Genomic DNA, 14120 nt, shown 5'->3' with positions numbered 1-14120 from the left:
TTTGGTCACCACAAAAAAAAAAAAACCCTTTGTGGATTAGGTCTACACAGTACCCAACTTACATTGAATACACCAGGATGAAATATACCTTAACCTCATACTCTGTAACTCTGGTAGAATTTGCATCATTTAATAACACAGTAGGAAAGAGTAGGTCAAATTAATCCCCAGGGCACCAAATACACCAAGCTGGCTTTAGTTCACCGAATGCATTAATTAGGTGTTGTGGGTCTCTGAACTCAGGTATTCCCAGTTGCTTCTTGAATCATGGGCCATAGATGGCACATCTCAGTATAAAATTCCCTGCATGCTCCCAGACTGGCAGTTTCTATTGACGGGGAAATGCCACCACATCTCTCTCTCTCTCTCTCTTCTCAGCAGGTACGTGCTATTGTCCTGAATTACAGTCAGACACACAGAGAGACACCATGGGGATCAGCATCTATTCAATTCCAGACCTCCAGCACTAAAAGCCTCAGCCCCAACTCCTACCCCTTCAGCTAAAGGACCTACCTCATGGGCTGGAAAAAAATAGGCAATTACAAAGTCACTGAAGCCAGGGCTTCCCATGATGTCGCTGGGTTTTCATACAGGCTCAAGTAAATGCCAAAAAGCTTAATTAGAACAGTAAGCAACTTTACCCAAAATGGACGTGCCAAGCCACAGAGCTCCCCTTGCCCAAAGAGGGTCAAAAGATTGACACTCCTTCACTCTCACCCCTTCTTTAGATAAGGAATAATCCCTTCAGACTGATTCTCTCCCAGCAGAGTTACAAGTCACTGTTTTCTGTTTGGATTAGTGAACAGGAGTCTTTGTGTGTGTGGGGGGGGGCATGATTAACCTGTGTGTCATTGTATTTGCACAGTGTCTGCATTTTATCGAACATCTGGAATGACCAGCTGTGAACATCTGGCTCTGTGGACTAAGCCTTTCCCTGAGCTCGTACTGATGACCATTAAGAAACTGATCTCCATTTATCTTCAGTTTCTTCATTGCAGAGAAGGGACAGGTTTTCCTCACTATCTACCTGCCCACATCTCTGTAGCTGTCCGATCTCTGTTGAGAGGAGATGGAAAAGGGAAATCACTCGGAGGCGACTGAGTTCATTCTCTCAGGACTGACAGATAATCCACAGCTGCAGGTTCCCCTGTTTGGGGTGTTCCTACTGATTTATGGTATCACCCTGCTGGGGAATGGGGGGATGATCTTGTTAATCACGATTGATCTCCGACTCCACACCCCTATGTACTTTTTCCTCAGGAATTTGTCTTTCTGTGACCTTTGCCTTTCATCAACAATTTCCCCTAAGATGCTGCTGAATTTCTTAGCCGAGAGGAAAAGCATTTCTTTCACTGCCTGCGCTGTGCAAATGTATCTCTCTATCCTTTTTGCAGATGCTGAGTGCCTCTTGCTGGCTGTGATGGCATATGACCGTTATGTAGCCATCTGTAACCCGCTGCTCTATACGGTCACCATGTCCAAGCAGCTTTGTAAAAAGCTGGTGGTTGGTGTGTACACTGTGGGGTTGGTGGATTCAGTGTTAAACACGTGTTGTACATTTCGGCTGTCATTCTGCAGCTCCAACATCATCAATCATTTCTTCTGTGACGTCCCCGCGCTGCTGGCTCTCTCCTGTTCTGAGACCCACATCAATGAGATTGTGATGTTTGTTTCAATGTGCTGCATTCAAGTCATCAGCTTTGTGACTGTCCTCCTCTCCTATGTTTATATCACCTCCACCATCCTGCAGATGTGCTCTGCCGAGGGCCGACACAAAGCCTTCTCCACCTGCACTTTCCACTTGACCGCTGTGGTCCTGTTTTATGGCACTAGCCTCTTCATGTATTTACGTCCCAACTCCAGCTATTCCATGGATACAGACAAAGTGGCCTCTGTGTTTTACATGCTGGTGATCCCCATGTTGAACCCCCTCATCTACAGCCTGAGGAACACGGAGGTGAAGGACGCCCTGAGGAAAGCAATGAATAAACTGCTAACCAATTCTTGAATCTGTTTCATTCAGTACTGGTTTAGTGGAGGGGACTGGAAACAGGTGAATTCAATTCTCAGCCCATGATAAAATAATTTCGGAGAGCCCCTGGTAGTTTGTTCATTATTATATTGTTATTATTATTAATTTGTTTGTATTCCAATGAGGTCTGCAGTCCCCAATGGAGATCAGTGGACAAAAAATGGAAGCATCACAGAAAATGCAGGAAACCCAAGTCCATAGTGTGCCGGGTTCGGTCACAGAGACCCTCAATGGAAGTGTCACCTCATATGCTGAAATTACCTCTGAGCCCATTTTCCCTTCCAGCCTGGGCCTCCAGAACCCTGTCTTGTTGAGCCAGACACATGAGCCAGCTGCAACACAGACCTAGGCTCTGGGTGATTCCCCCAAAGCTGCAGATCTAGACTGAAACCAGCTCAGCTGGACACCTGTCTCCAGTACACAGATACCCAGCTCCCAATGGGATCTAAACCCCAAATAAATCTGTTTTACTCTGTATAAAGCTTATACAGTATAAAATGATAAATGCTTGCCCTCTATATCACTGCAAGGGAGATATGCACAGCTGTTCCCCCCCCCACACACACACACACCGGTGACAATTACTTATACTAAGTTTATAAATAAAGAAAAGTGATTTTATTAAGTATAAAAAGTAGGATTTAAGTGTTTTTAAGTAATAACAGACAGAACAAAGCAAAATAAAACAAAACACTCAAGCTAAGCTTAATACACTCAGAAATCAGTTACAAATGTTCCAGTTTTTCTGAGGATAGAGGACTGTTGCCTGCAAGCAGTGAAAGGTTTGAATAAGCCAGATGAACACCATTTCCTCCATGTCATCCTTCTTTATTAATTTATTCAAATCCACCACAAATGGTATTTATTACCACACATTTTTTTATTGCCATAACTCATTTCATTTTCTTCTTTCAGTCCTTCTGGGAGCAACCATAATATTTTTTAATAAAGTTATAGGTCAATAAACACTCGTCTTTCTCATGTTCTGTCCCGCTTTCTAGAAGAATGAAAAAGCTGTGGAAAGAGGTGCAACCACTCAAAATGGATCTCAGCATCTGCTCTGCTGCTGAGATAATGTCCTTGGCTTTCCCCATGGTGCTGTTTCCATACATGGAATGTTGGTCCCATTCGCTGAACAGGGTGTGGGGAAAAAAAAGATCTGTGACCTAAAGCTGAAAACAATCGTATCCCATTTCAAGACCCATCATCTTTCTGGGCTCATGGATCTTGACCTCCTCCCTGGACTGGAACTGGTGATGCAAAGGGGAAAGGAACCTTGTCTCAGCCTCAAAACCTTCAGCCATTCCCTTTCCCCAAAACTGTCTTTCTTAAAATCCTTACTGTTTATCCCCCACGCACATTGCTCAGCAATTAGCTCACTGCTTCAATTCTGCAGAGCAGACCACCACACATCGGAGTGAGGAGAGAGACTTTTTTAAACTTGATATCACTGTAAAGGTGGTACTGATCTATGGGGCAATTTAAGTGATTTGTCCACTTTGTGACAGAGCAGAAGAATGAACCCAGGTCTGCTGAGTCCGAGTCCAGCAGACCATCTGCCCTCCATGGATCAGGGAGAGATGGATGAAATTATTCCTTTCCTACCCAAAAGAATCTGCTATCCTGTGACCCTAAATCTTTAAATAAACAAATATTGGGTCAAATGTAATACCCCAAACCAAAACACATGCATGTCCCATTATAAGAACATAAGAACATTAAGAATGGCCATACTGAATGAGACCAAAGGTCCATCCAGTCCAGTATCCTGTCTACCAACAGTGGCCAATGCCAGGTGCCCCAGAGGGAGTGAACCTAACAGGTAATGATCAAGTGATCACTCTCCTGCCATCCATCTCCACCCACTGACAAACAGAGGCTAGGGACACCATTCCTTACCTATCTTGGCTAATAGCCATTAAAATGGACTTAACCTCCATGAATTTATCCAGTTCTCTTTTAAACCCTGTTATAGTCCTCGCCTTCACAACCTCCTCAGGCAAGGAGTTCCACAGGTTGACTGTGCGCTGTGTGAAGAAGAACTTCCTTTTATTTCTTTTAAACCTGCTGCCCATTAATTTCATTTGGTGGCCCTAGTTCTTATGTTATGGGAACAAGTAAATAACTTTTCCTTATTCACTTTCTCCACACCACTTATGAATTTATATACCTCTACCATATCCCCCCTTAGTCTCCTCTTTTCCTAGTTGAGAAGTCCTAGCCCCTTTAATCTCTCCTCATATGGGACCTGTTCCAAACCCCTTATCATTTTAGTTGCCCTTCTCTGAACCTTTTCTCATGCCAGTGTATCTTTTTTGAGATGAGGAGACCACATCTGTACAAAGTATTGGAGATGTGGGCGTACCATGGATTAATATAAGGCTAATAAGATATTCTCCATCTTATTCTCTATCCCTTTTTTAATGATTCCTAACATCCTGTTTGCTTTTTTGACTGCCGCTGCACACTGTATGGACGTCTTCAGAGAGCTATCCACGATGATCCAAGATCTTTTTCCTGATTAGCTGTAGCTAAATTAGCCCCCATCATATTGTATGTATACTTGGATTTTTTTTCCAATGTGCATTACTTTATATTTCTCCACATTACATTTCATTTGCCATTTTCTTGCCCAAGTTTTGTGAGATCTTTTTGAAGTTCTTCACAGTCTGCTTTGGGCTTAACTATCTTGAGCAGTTTAGTATCACCTGAAACTTTGCCACCTCACTGTTTACGCCTTTCTCCAGATCTTTTATGAATAAGATGAATAGAACTGGTCCTCAGAAGGACCCTGGGAGAACACCACCAGTTACCCCTCTCCATTTTGAAAATTTACCATTTATTCCTACTCTTTGTTACCTGTCTTTTAACCAGTTCTCAATCCATGAAAGGATCTTTTCTCCTATCCCATGACAACTTAATTATCCCTTACATCTGTTTTGTAATCATGTCTGTTGCTATAGGACATTTTATCTCATTGGCTTAGCCAGTCCCCTTGTTGTTCTGCAGTTCCTCACTGGTGACTGTTTACCAGGTTAATCAAGAGATTAACTGAGCAAGAACCTCAGGAGAGAGATGATGATTAAAATGTAGGCGATGAGGACAACGAGGAGGGAGATGATTTCCATGGAACTGCCATAGTTATAGAGAAGGAGTTGATTGAGGGAAGTGTCGGAGCTCAAGAACTTGAGGAGCTGTCAGGGTTCCCTCCCCACTCTGAACTCTAGGGTACAGATGTCAGGACCCGCATGAAAGATCCCCTAAGCTTTTTTTTCGCCAGCTTAGGTTAAAACTTCCCCAAAGCACAAATTCTTCCTTGTACCTTGGATTAGGTAAACGCTGCCACCACCAAGTGATTCAACAAACATTTAGGGAGGACCACTTGGAGCCCTATCTTCCCCCTAATTTCCCCCCAAGTCCTACACCACCTTTCCTGGGGTGGCTTGAGAATAAACAAGATGACCACAGACCAACCTTGGGTTTTTTTAAGACAGAGAACTTTATTAGAAAGAAAAAAGGTAAAAGAAGCACCTCCGTAAAATTAGAATGGAAGATAATCTCACAGGGCAATCAGATTCAAAACACAGAGGATTTTCCTCTTGGCAAAACCTTAAAGTTACAAAAAGAAAAAAAAATAACCAGGAATACAACTTCCTCTCAACACAGAGAAAATCACAAGCCAAAACAAAATATAATCTAATGTATCCCCTTGCTAGTGCTTACTCATTGTATACGAGTTGAATTGCTTGCTTTCTTGATCTGACTCCGGAAAGACCCAAACGGAACAGAAAGAACAAATCTGTACCCTCCCTCCCCCCAGATTTGAAAGTATCTTGTCCCCTTATTGGTCATCATGGTCCAGTGCCAGCCACGTTACTTGAGCTCCTTAACCCTTTTCCGGTAAGAGGATTTTGTGCCTCTGGCCAGGAGGGATTTTACAGTACTGTATACAGAATGGTGGTTACCCTTCTGTCATAAATATAAAGGGAAGGATAAACCCCTTTAAAATTCCTCCTGGCCAGTGGAAAAATCCTCTCACCTGTAAAGGGTTAAGAAGCTAGGATAACCTCACTGGCACCTGACCAAAATGACCAATGAGGAGACAAGATGCTTTCAAAAGCTGGGGGGAGGGAAAAAACAAAGGGTCTGTCTGTGTGATGCTTTTGCCAGGGACAGAACAGGAATGGAGTATTAGAATTTAGCAAGTAATCTAGCTAGATATGTGTTAGATTAGGATTTCTTTAAATGGCTGAAAAATTAAGTTGTGCTGAATAGAATGGATATTCCTGTCTGTGTGTCTTTTTTTAACTTAAGGTTTTGCCTAGAAGGATTCTCTATGTTTTGAATCTAATTAGCCTATATGGTATTTACCATCCTGATTTTACAGAGATGATTCTTTTTTACTGTTTCTTCTATTAAAATATTTCTTTTCCAGAACTGAATGCTTTTTCATTGTTCTAAGATGCAAGGGTTTGGGTCTGTGGTCACCTATGCAAATTGGTGAGGATTTTTACCAAACCTTCCCCAGGAAGTGGGGTGCAAGGGTTGGGAGGATTTTGGGGAAAGATGTTTCCAAACAACGCTTTCCTAATAAAAATAAACCCAGATAAACGTTTGGTGGTGGCAGTGGAAGTCTAAGGGCAAAGGATAAAATAGTTTGCACCATGGGGAAGTTTTAACCTAAGCTGGTAAAAGTAAGTTTAGGAGGTTTACTTGCAGGTCCCCACATCTGTACTTAAGAGTTCAGAGTAGGGAAGGAACCTTGACATGGTGGCAGAGCGGTGGGGTTAACTTGAAATCATTTTGAGATCAATTTGAGATTTTTTGAACCAGAAAAACAGATTTTAAAAGGAAATTTTTAAAATCCTTTGGGCTGCTAGAAAGCAGGTCTCCAAGTGGAAATAGTTGGAAGGTTTTTTTTTGCTTTGCTTTGGGGCCAAGGCAGAGACAAAAGGGAATTAACTTTTGTGAATTGCAGTTTTCTCTACCTAAAGGCAGAGTCGTTAACCTCCTGCAGGGAAATTCACAAGTCTTCTCAGACCTGAAGATTTTTTTTTACCTAAAAGTAACTGGAGGGGTTTTCTGCCTATTTCCCTGGAGGCAAAAGTGTTAGGGTTTGGGGGAGGGGGGTGGTTTGAATTTTTTTTATTCTTGTTGTTGTTGGGGTGTTGGTTTTTTTTGTTTGTTTGTTTTTTTGGATTTTTCTGTAGGCTGACAATCCCTATCAGAGAATATAGGTATCCTATTACAGAACAGCAAAATTTTACAAGCCAAGTTTTGTTTGTTTTATTTCTAACCCTCGGGTGTAAAGTTAGTTAAAAACAGAGAGGTAAAAATGACAGACACCAAGGCACTACACAAATTGGAGTTAGCCAAACTGGAGGCAGTGAAAGCAGCCAAAAAAGCCCTAGAAGCTACTCACAGGAGAGAAATGGAGGCAAAGGACAAAGAAAGGGAGGCAGCAAAAGAGGCAGAACAACACCAAGTGGCTGCTCACAAGAGAGCAATGGAGGCAAAGGAAAAAGAAGTGGAGGCAAGGGCCAAAGAACTGGAGGAGAAGGAAAAACAAAGGGAGCATGAACTGGAGATGGAGAAGGCAAAGGCTCAGCAGAATATATCAACAAACCCTAGCAATCCTTCTCCAGGTACCACTTCCCATCCCACAAAGTTCCCCACCTACAAAGGGACCCCAAAATCTGGACTGTCCCTATAAAATCGGGACATCTGGTTACCCTACTGGTCCACCAAGGGCATCCGTTCTAGGCCCCCAGCTCCTCAGCCAACACCTCTCTTGGACAGAGATCTGTATTTCTCTCCCACCTAACTCGAGATTTTCCAGTTCCCTTCCTACACTGTGATATCCCCTGCAAATCAGACTGCCAAAACAGGCCAGCTTCTGTACTTTGCTTTCTCATCAAAGATTATGAACAGTGTAATTGCCAGTAGTTATAAATTACTACAGAGACCTTGATAAGCTGGCACATGTAGTCTTAAGGTGAAATTATTACAGAGAAAACATATTAAAAACAATAAGAGAACCTACACACCTGCTAATGAGCTTACCCCAAATCACCTCCCAAATCCAGCAGGGGCTCTGGTAGGAGTCAGTCTTTCAAACCACACTTAGGGGTTTTCCCTGTGACTACAAGTTCATAAGAGCCTCAGCTCAGAACTCCCGCCCCTGTGAACAGGTCAGTCTATCCTTTGTACAGCTTGGCCACTGATCTTGTGCCTCTGGGAACAGGTAGTCAGCAGAAAAAGGCCCACTCTTCAGGCCACAGCTTCAATAAGCTGGGTTTTTGCATAACTGGAGGTGGGAAATTTGTCTTCACCTCTCCTTAGATATTGGCCATGAAATCCACTTCACATGTATTGTTCTAAAAGACCATTCTTGTCTGCCACCTTATTCAATATGGCACTTTGATCATCCAGGCCCACATTAATGCATGAGCTTTGTAATTAATACAATGGACTCCAAAGATATTTCACCTTAATTCAATATCCTTGGAAAACATCTGTCACAACCACACAAGGACTACTAGAAGCCTAATCATCTCTGGATGCGTAATGCCGTGCAGGCATATGGCCTAATAATACCTGGGTGAGCAACACCACACAGGTACGGCTATACAGGCTGGTGACTTCATACACTTTAGGAGAGCAATATGTCACAGGCCCTGCCTGGCAGTTATGAGGGGCCAAATCATTTTTAAGTGAGAAATGCTATACAAGTGTGGACATACAGATTTGTGGCCTAGTAATCTTTAGGTCCGTTATACCTCACAGGTGCTTCCATCAAGGCTCAAGGACTAATAATATTTAGGAGAGGCATACCACATAGGTAACACATAGGCTACTGTCCTAACGGGAAAAAAAAAAGAAACAAAAAGTCATGTCAGAACACAAAATCAAAAGGTTCCCTGTCCAATGCCACCAAAACACTTCATTTCAATTGTTTATTTTTCTTAATGAGTATCCTTCCCCCCCCGCCCCAGAATAAACATGTTCCCATGGAAATGACAGTGTTGACTAAATGATTTTTTTTTTTTTTGGTAAAAAAACATTCCATTGGAAAATTTACGATCCTATCTACTAACAATCCATAGGTAAGCCATACCTCCTGGGCACTGCCCTACAGGCTTTTAATCTAATAACGTGTAGGTAAGCATATATATCCAAATCTGCTGTGCAGGTGTAATGAGCCATGAGGGCATCTTGATTATCTACAAAGACTCACGATGAGGTTTTCGGCACAGAAAAAACAGATCAACAAAAGAATGGCCAGACTGGGTCAGACCAAAGGTCCATCTAGCCCAGTCTCCTGTCTTGCAACAGTGGCCAATGCCAGGTGCCCCTGAGGGAATGTACAGAACAGGTAATCTCAAGTGATCCATCTCCTGTCACCCATTCCCTGCTTCTGGCAAACAGAGGGTTAGGGATGCCATTCCTGCCCATCCTCAGGTCCATACAATCTGAGCTGAATGAGATTCCCTTTACTTTAATACATGGCTTGACTGCTACTGCTCCCCAATCATGCTTCTGGAAGGTCATACATTCATGCATGTGTGTGCGTAAACACACACACACACGAAGCCAGTGTAATACATAGGCATAAGACCTAGTAATTGTTCAGTTACTAACATCACCTAATTACTATGTCCGTTGTTGACTGATAGCATTTTGAGAGTTTTAGAGTAACAGCCGTGTTAGTCTGTATTCGCAAAAAGAAAAGGAGTACTTGTGGCAACTTAGAGAGTAACCAATTTATTTGAGCATAAGCTTTCGTGAGCTACAGCTCACTTCATTGGATGCATACTGTGGAAAGTACAGAAGATCTTTTTATACACACAAACCATGAAAAAATGGGTGTTTACCACTACAAAAGGTTTTCTCTCCCCCCACCCCACTCTCCAGCTGGTAATAGCTTATCTAAAGTGATCACTCTCCTTACAATGTGTATGATAATCAAGGTGGGCCATCTCCAGCACAAATCCAGGGTTTAAGAAGAACCTCTGGGGGGGTGGGGGTAGGAAAAAAGAAAGAGAAATAGGTTACCTTGCATAATGACTTAGCCACTCCCAGTCTCTATTCAAGCCTAAGTTAATTGTATCCAATTTGCAAATGAATTCCAATTCAACAGTCTCTCACTGGAGTCTGGTTTTGAAGTTTTTTTTGTTGTAATATCGCAACTTTCATGTCGTAATTGCGTGACCAGAGAGATTGAAGTGTTCTCCAACCAGTTTTTGAATGTTATAATTCTTGACATCTGATTTGTGTCCATTTATTCTTTTACGTAGAGACTGTCCAGTTTGACCAATGTACATGGCAGAGGGGCATTACTGGCACATGATGGCATATATCACATTGGTGGATGTGCAGGTGAACGAGCCTCTGATAGTGTGGCTGATATTATTAGGCCCTGTGATGGTGTCCCCTGAATAGATATGTGGACACAGTTGGCAACAGGCTTTGTTGCAAGGATAGGTTCCTGGGTTAGTGGTTCTGTTGTGTGGTATGTAGTTGCTGGTGAGTATTTGCTTCATGTTAGGGGGCTGTCTGTAGGCAAGGACTGGCCTGTCTCCCAAGATTTGTGAGAGTGTTGGATCATCTTTCAGGATAGGTTGTAGGTCCTTAATAATGTGTTGGAGGGGCTTTAGTTGGGGGCTGACGGTGACGGCTAGTGGCGTTCTGTTTTTCTTTGTTAGGCCTGTCCTGTAGTAGGTGACTTCTGGAAACTCTTCTGGCTCTATCAATCTGTTTCTTCACTTCCGCAGGTGGGTATTGTAGTTGTAAGAATGATTGATAGAGATGTTGTAGGTGTTTGTCTCTTCAAAGAGAATGCAGTCGTGCATGGTATCTGTGCAGGAGCGAAATGGTGGATACTTTCCTTGCATTGTCTCCTTAACCCTGCACATTCAAGCAAGGACAATGTGACCATTTGCAGGCAACTCCTCCCCTAGAAACTGAGCTGTGCACAAATCCCCAGGCCTAGAAAACATATCCTGCACCAAAACTATGTGTCATAATTGTGGAAACATCACACCCCAAGCGACGTAGTCAAGCCAACCTCAGTCCCCAAGTAGGGAGCACTAGCTAGCACCTCTCAAGGAGGCAGATTACCTCTGCTGACAAGAGAACACCTCCTGTCAGCACCGAGAGCCTCTACACTGAAGCACTACAGAGGTGCCCCTGTAACAGTCCAAGTGTAGACAGGACCGATGGATTTTGCTGGTACAGAAATGTTGTTAAAAAAAAAAAAAATCACATGCCTAACCCACATCGCAATACTGACAAAAAGTTTCTTGCATAAAACCTGGCCTCAAGCTGGTCAAATACCAAACCCACAATTTGTGAGAGTTTTAATAAATAAAAGTGCCATTGTCGGCCGGCTCTGATTCCTACGGACATAGTATAGAAGTTACCCAAAGGAGGCTGTGCATTGGTGATCCTTAGCTCAGATCCTCGGCGGGTGCAAATTGGCACAAGAGTCACACCTGCAGTGGCTCCGGCCTGTTGACTTCAATGGGAACATTCCAATTTACACCACCCAGAAGCTCCAAATGACCAGTGTCAGTTACACCAGCAAAGAATCTGGTGTCGAGACTTCGATGGGGCTTCTTTGCTTCACACCACCTAAGGATCTGGCCCACTGACTTCAGTGGATCTAAGCTGATTTATGCCAGCTGGGGATCTGGACCCTTTGAATTACATAGTGTTTGTGGCCAATGTACATTAGCAGGAGATCTGGGCAATTAACTTGAATAGAGCATTTCTTATTTACACCTGGTCCATTGGCATCAATAGAGTTATGCTGACACAGACCAGCCAGGAATCCAGCTTTCACATGGCTGAATGGGGAAAAACAGTGATGTTTAAAGAATGCTAATATGAGTTTGATTCCCTTTAGTACTCACTCCCTTTATCGGTTTGGGTCTGAGGTGGGGGACGAAGGCTAGAAGAGTGAAGCTGCTCAGTGGAGTCAAGCTTTTCAAAAGCAAATAGTGATTTTAGGTACCTAGCTTGAAGCACCTCAAAAGGACTGGACTTTCAGAGAGCGCTGAGCACCCACCTGTGATGGGTTTGATCACAGAAACCCCCTTAGGAGCTGCCAACTTATGTGCCGAGACTCCTTCTGCCCCTGCTTTCCTGCCCTGGCAGCTTGGGACTTCAGTGCCCTGCCTGGTTTGAGCCAGACCCGCTAGCCTGCTGCAAACCCAGACCCAGGTCTGAACCATGTCCCCTAACAGCTGTAGGTTTTCCTGGAAGCAGCTTAAGAAATGTTCCTGTCTTTAACACTCAGATGCTCAACTCCCAATGGGGTCCAAACCCTGAATAAATCTGTTTTACCATGTATATTGCTTACACAGGGTAAACTCACAGATTGTTCACCCTCTCTAACGCTGATAGAGAGATATGCACAGCTGTTTGCCTGCCCCACCCACCCTCCCCCGGTACTAATACATACTCCAGGTTAATTAATAAGTAAAAAGTGATTTTATTAAGTACAGAAAATAGGATTTAGTGATTTCAAGTAATAACAGACCGAAAAAAGTGAATTACCAAGTAAAATAAAATAAAACATGTAGATCTATCTCTAATACAGTAATAAAACTGAATACAGATAAAACCCTCACCCTCATTTGTGTTCCATTAAGCTTCCTTTTACAGACTGGTCTCCCTCTAGTCTGGGTCCAGCAATCACTCACACCCCCTGTACTTACTGTCCTCTGTTCCAGTTTCTTTCAGATATGCTTGGGGTGGGTCAGCTTGTCTTTTGCCAGCTGAAGACAAAATGGAGGGATCTCCCAGAGATTTTTATGGACTTTCTCCTCTGGGTGGACACCCCTCCCACTCCCTGTGTAGAATCCAGTTACAAAATGGAGTTTTGGAGTCACATGGGCAAGTCACATGTCCCTACACAATTGAGTTCCTTACCAGCCAAACCACATTCCTGGGGAAGCTCAGATGTGGATAGGCATCCCCAAGTTCTATCGTCTGTTAAGTGCTTCTTGATTGGGCACTTAACTTGCACATTCCTTACCCCACAAGCTGACAAAATGCTGTACTAGGCTACTTAAAATCAAGCAAGTACACAGCCAATATTCATAACTCCAACTACAAAAAATGATACATGCATACAAATAGAAGGAATATATCCAGGAGATCGTAGCCTTTGCAGAGATATGTTGCATGGCCTATCTAGCATAAAACATATTCCAATTATGTCATAGTTGCACTCATAAGCATATTTCTAGAAAGCATTATGGGGTGTAATGTCACACCCTCCTCCTGAACATACTGCCAGAGACTTGGACACTGTCCATGGAAGAGGCAGCACATGTAAAATCCCTGTTGGTTTCTGGTCACAACCCCTTTTAGTACCTTTAAACCGTAGGAGGTCATTCACAGGTGTTCTTGCAAGGTTTGGGGTTCCTGGTCCCCAGATGCCTGAAAACAAGTTGAGGTGCAGTATTGCTAACAGAATGCAGACAGCAATATCTGTTAAAGTGGAGTTGTCTTGGCATTTAGCCACAAATGCCTTGAGGTGGTGTGCCTCAGTTTCCCCTTCCACACAGCAGCGTAGGCCTGTTATGCTTTTGCTGCAGTGCCAGGCTTCCAGCCTGTTTACAGGTATAAGCTGAAAAGCAACATGCTTGTGGGACTGTCTTGCCACCATCCCTAGCATGAACAAAACTATTTTATTTCCCAGAAAGCAGGTGTGTCCCACATCTTTCAAGGATTTACCAGTAGCATTAGCTCCTTTGTCTTAACCCAGAGAGGAAGTAGCAAAAGACACAAGATTAACAGGAAATCTTCAGCGGACAGGCTTTGTTCACACAATTTAGCTTGTTGAGTGTCTATTGCATTTCCCAATTCCTTTGTGTACCCTGGTAGGGGCTCTGATGCAGATTCTTCTGCCTTTTTGGAGAAGGCTTTTAGTTCAGGCCTGTGTTTGAGGCTTTGGCAAGAAAAGGGGCACTGCAACCATGCCTGCCCTCGGCCGCTCCCTCTTGCGAAGCTTCCCAAGTGCAGAGTTTTTCTCCCACCAGCCTTGAAGAGAGTGTGTTATTTTTTATAAGGGTAACAG

General features: G+C 43.3%; 1 protein-coding gene across 1 annotated transcript; it reads left to right on the top strand.

Annotated features, from left to right (window-relative positions):
* Positions 1–1069: 1069 nt before the first annotated feature.
* LOC142072282 (olfactory receptor 5AR1-like) lies at positions 1070–2008 on the top strand. Its single transcript, XM_075128978.1, has one exon. It carries the CDS (start codon positions 1070–1072, stop codon positions 2006–2008), a length of 939 nt encoding a protein of 312 aa, XP_074985079.1.
* Positions 2009–14120: the final 12112 nt, after the last annotated feature.

Source organism: Caretta caretta, chromosome 6, assembly GCF_965140235.1.
Source record: "Caretta caretta isolate rCarCar2 chromosome 6, rCarCar1.hap1, whole genome shotgun sequence".
In the NCBI taxonomy this organism is placed as follows: domain Eukaryota; kingdom Metazoa; phylum Chordata; order Testudines; family Cheloniidae; genus Caretta; species Caretta caretta.
The sequence above is the reverse complement of the archived record's forward strand: the minus strand, read 5'-3'. Positions and strand labels throughout refer to the sequence as shown.

What these genes read in the sequence shown, in the direction of transcription:
- LOC142072282 (XM_075128978.1), top strand. Translation starts at nt 1,070, where the DNA reads ATGGAAAAGGGAAATCACTCGGAGGCGACTGAGTTCATTCTCTCAGGA.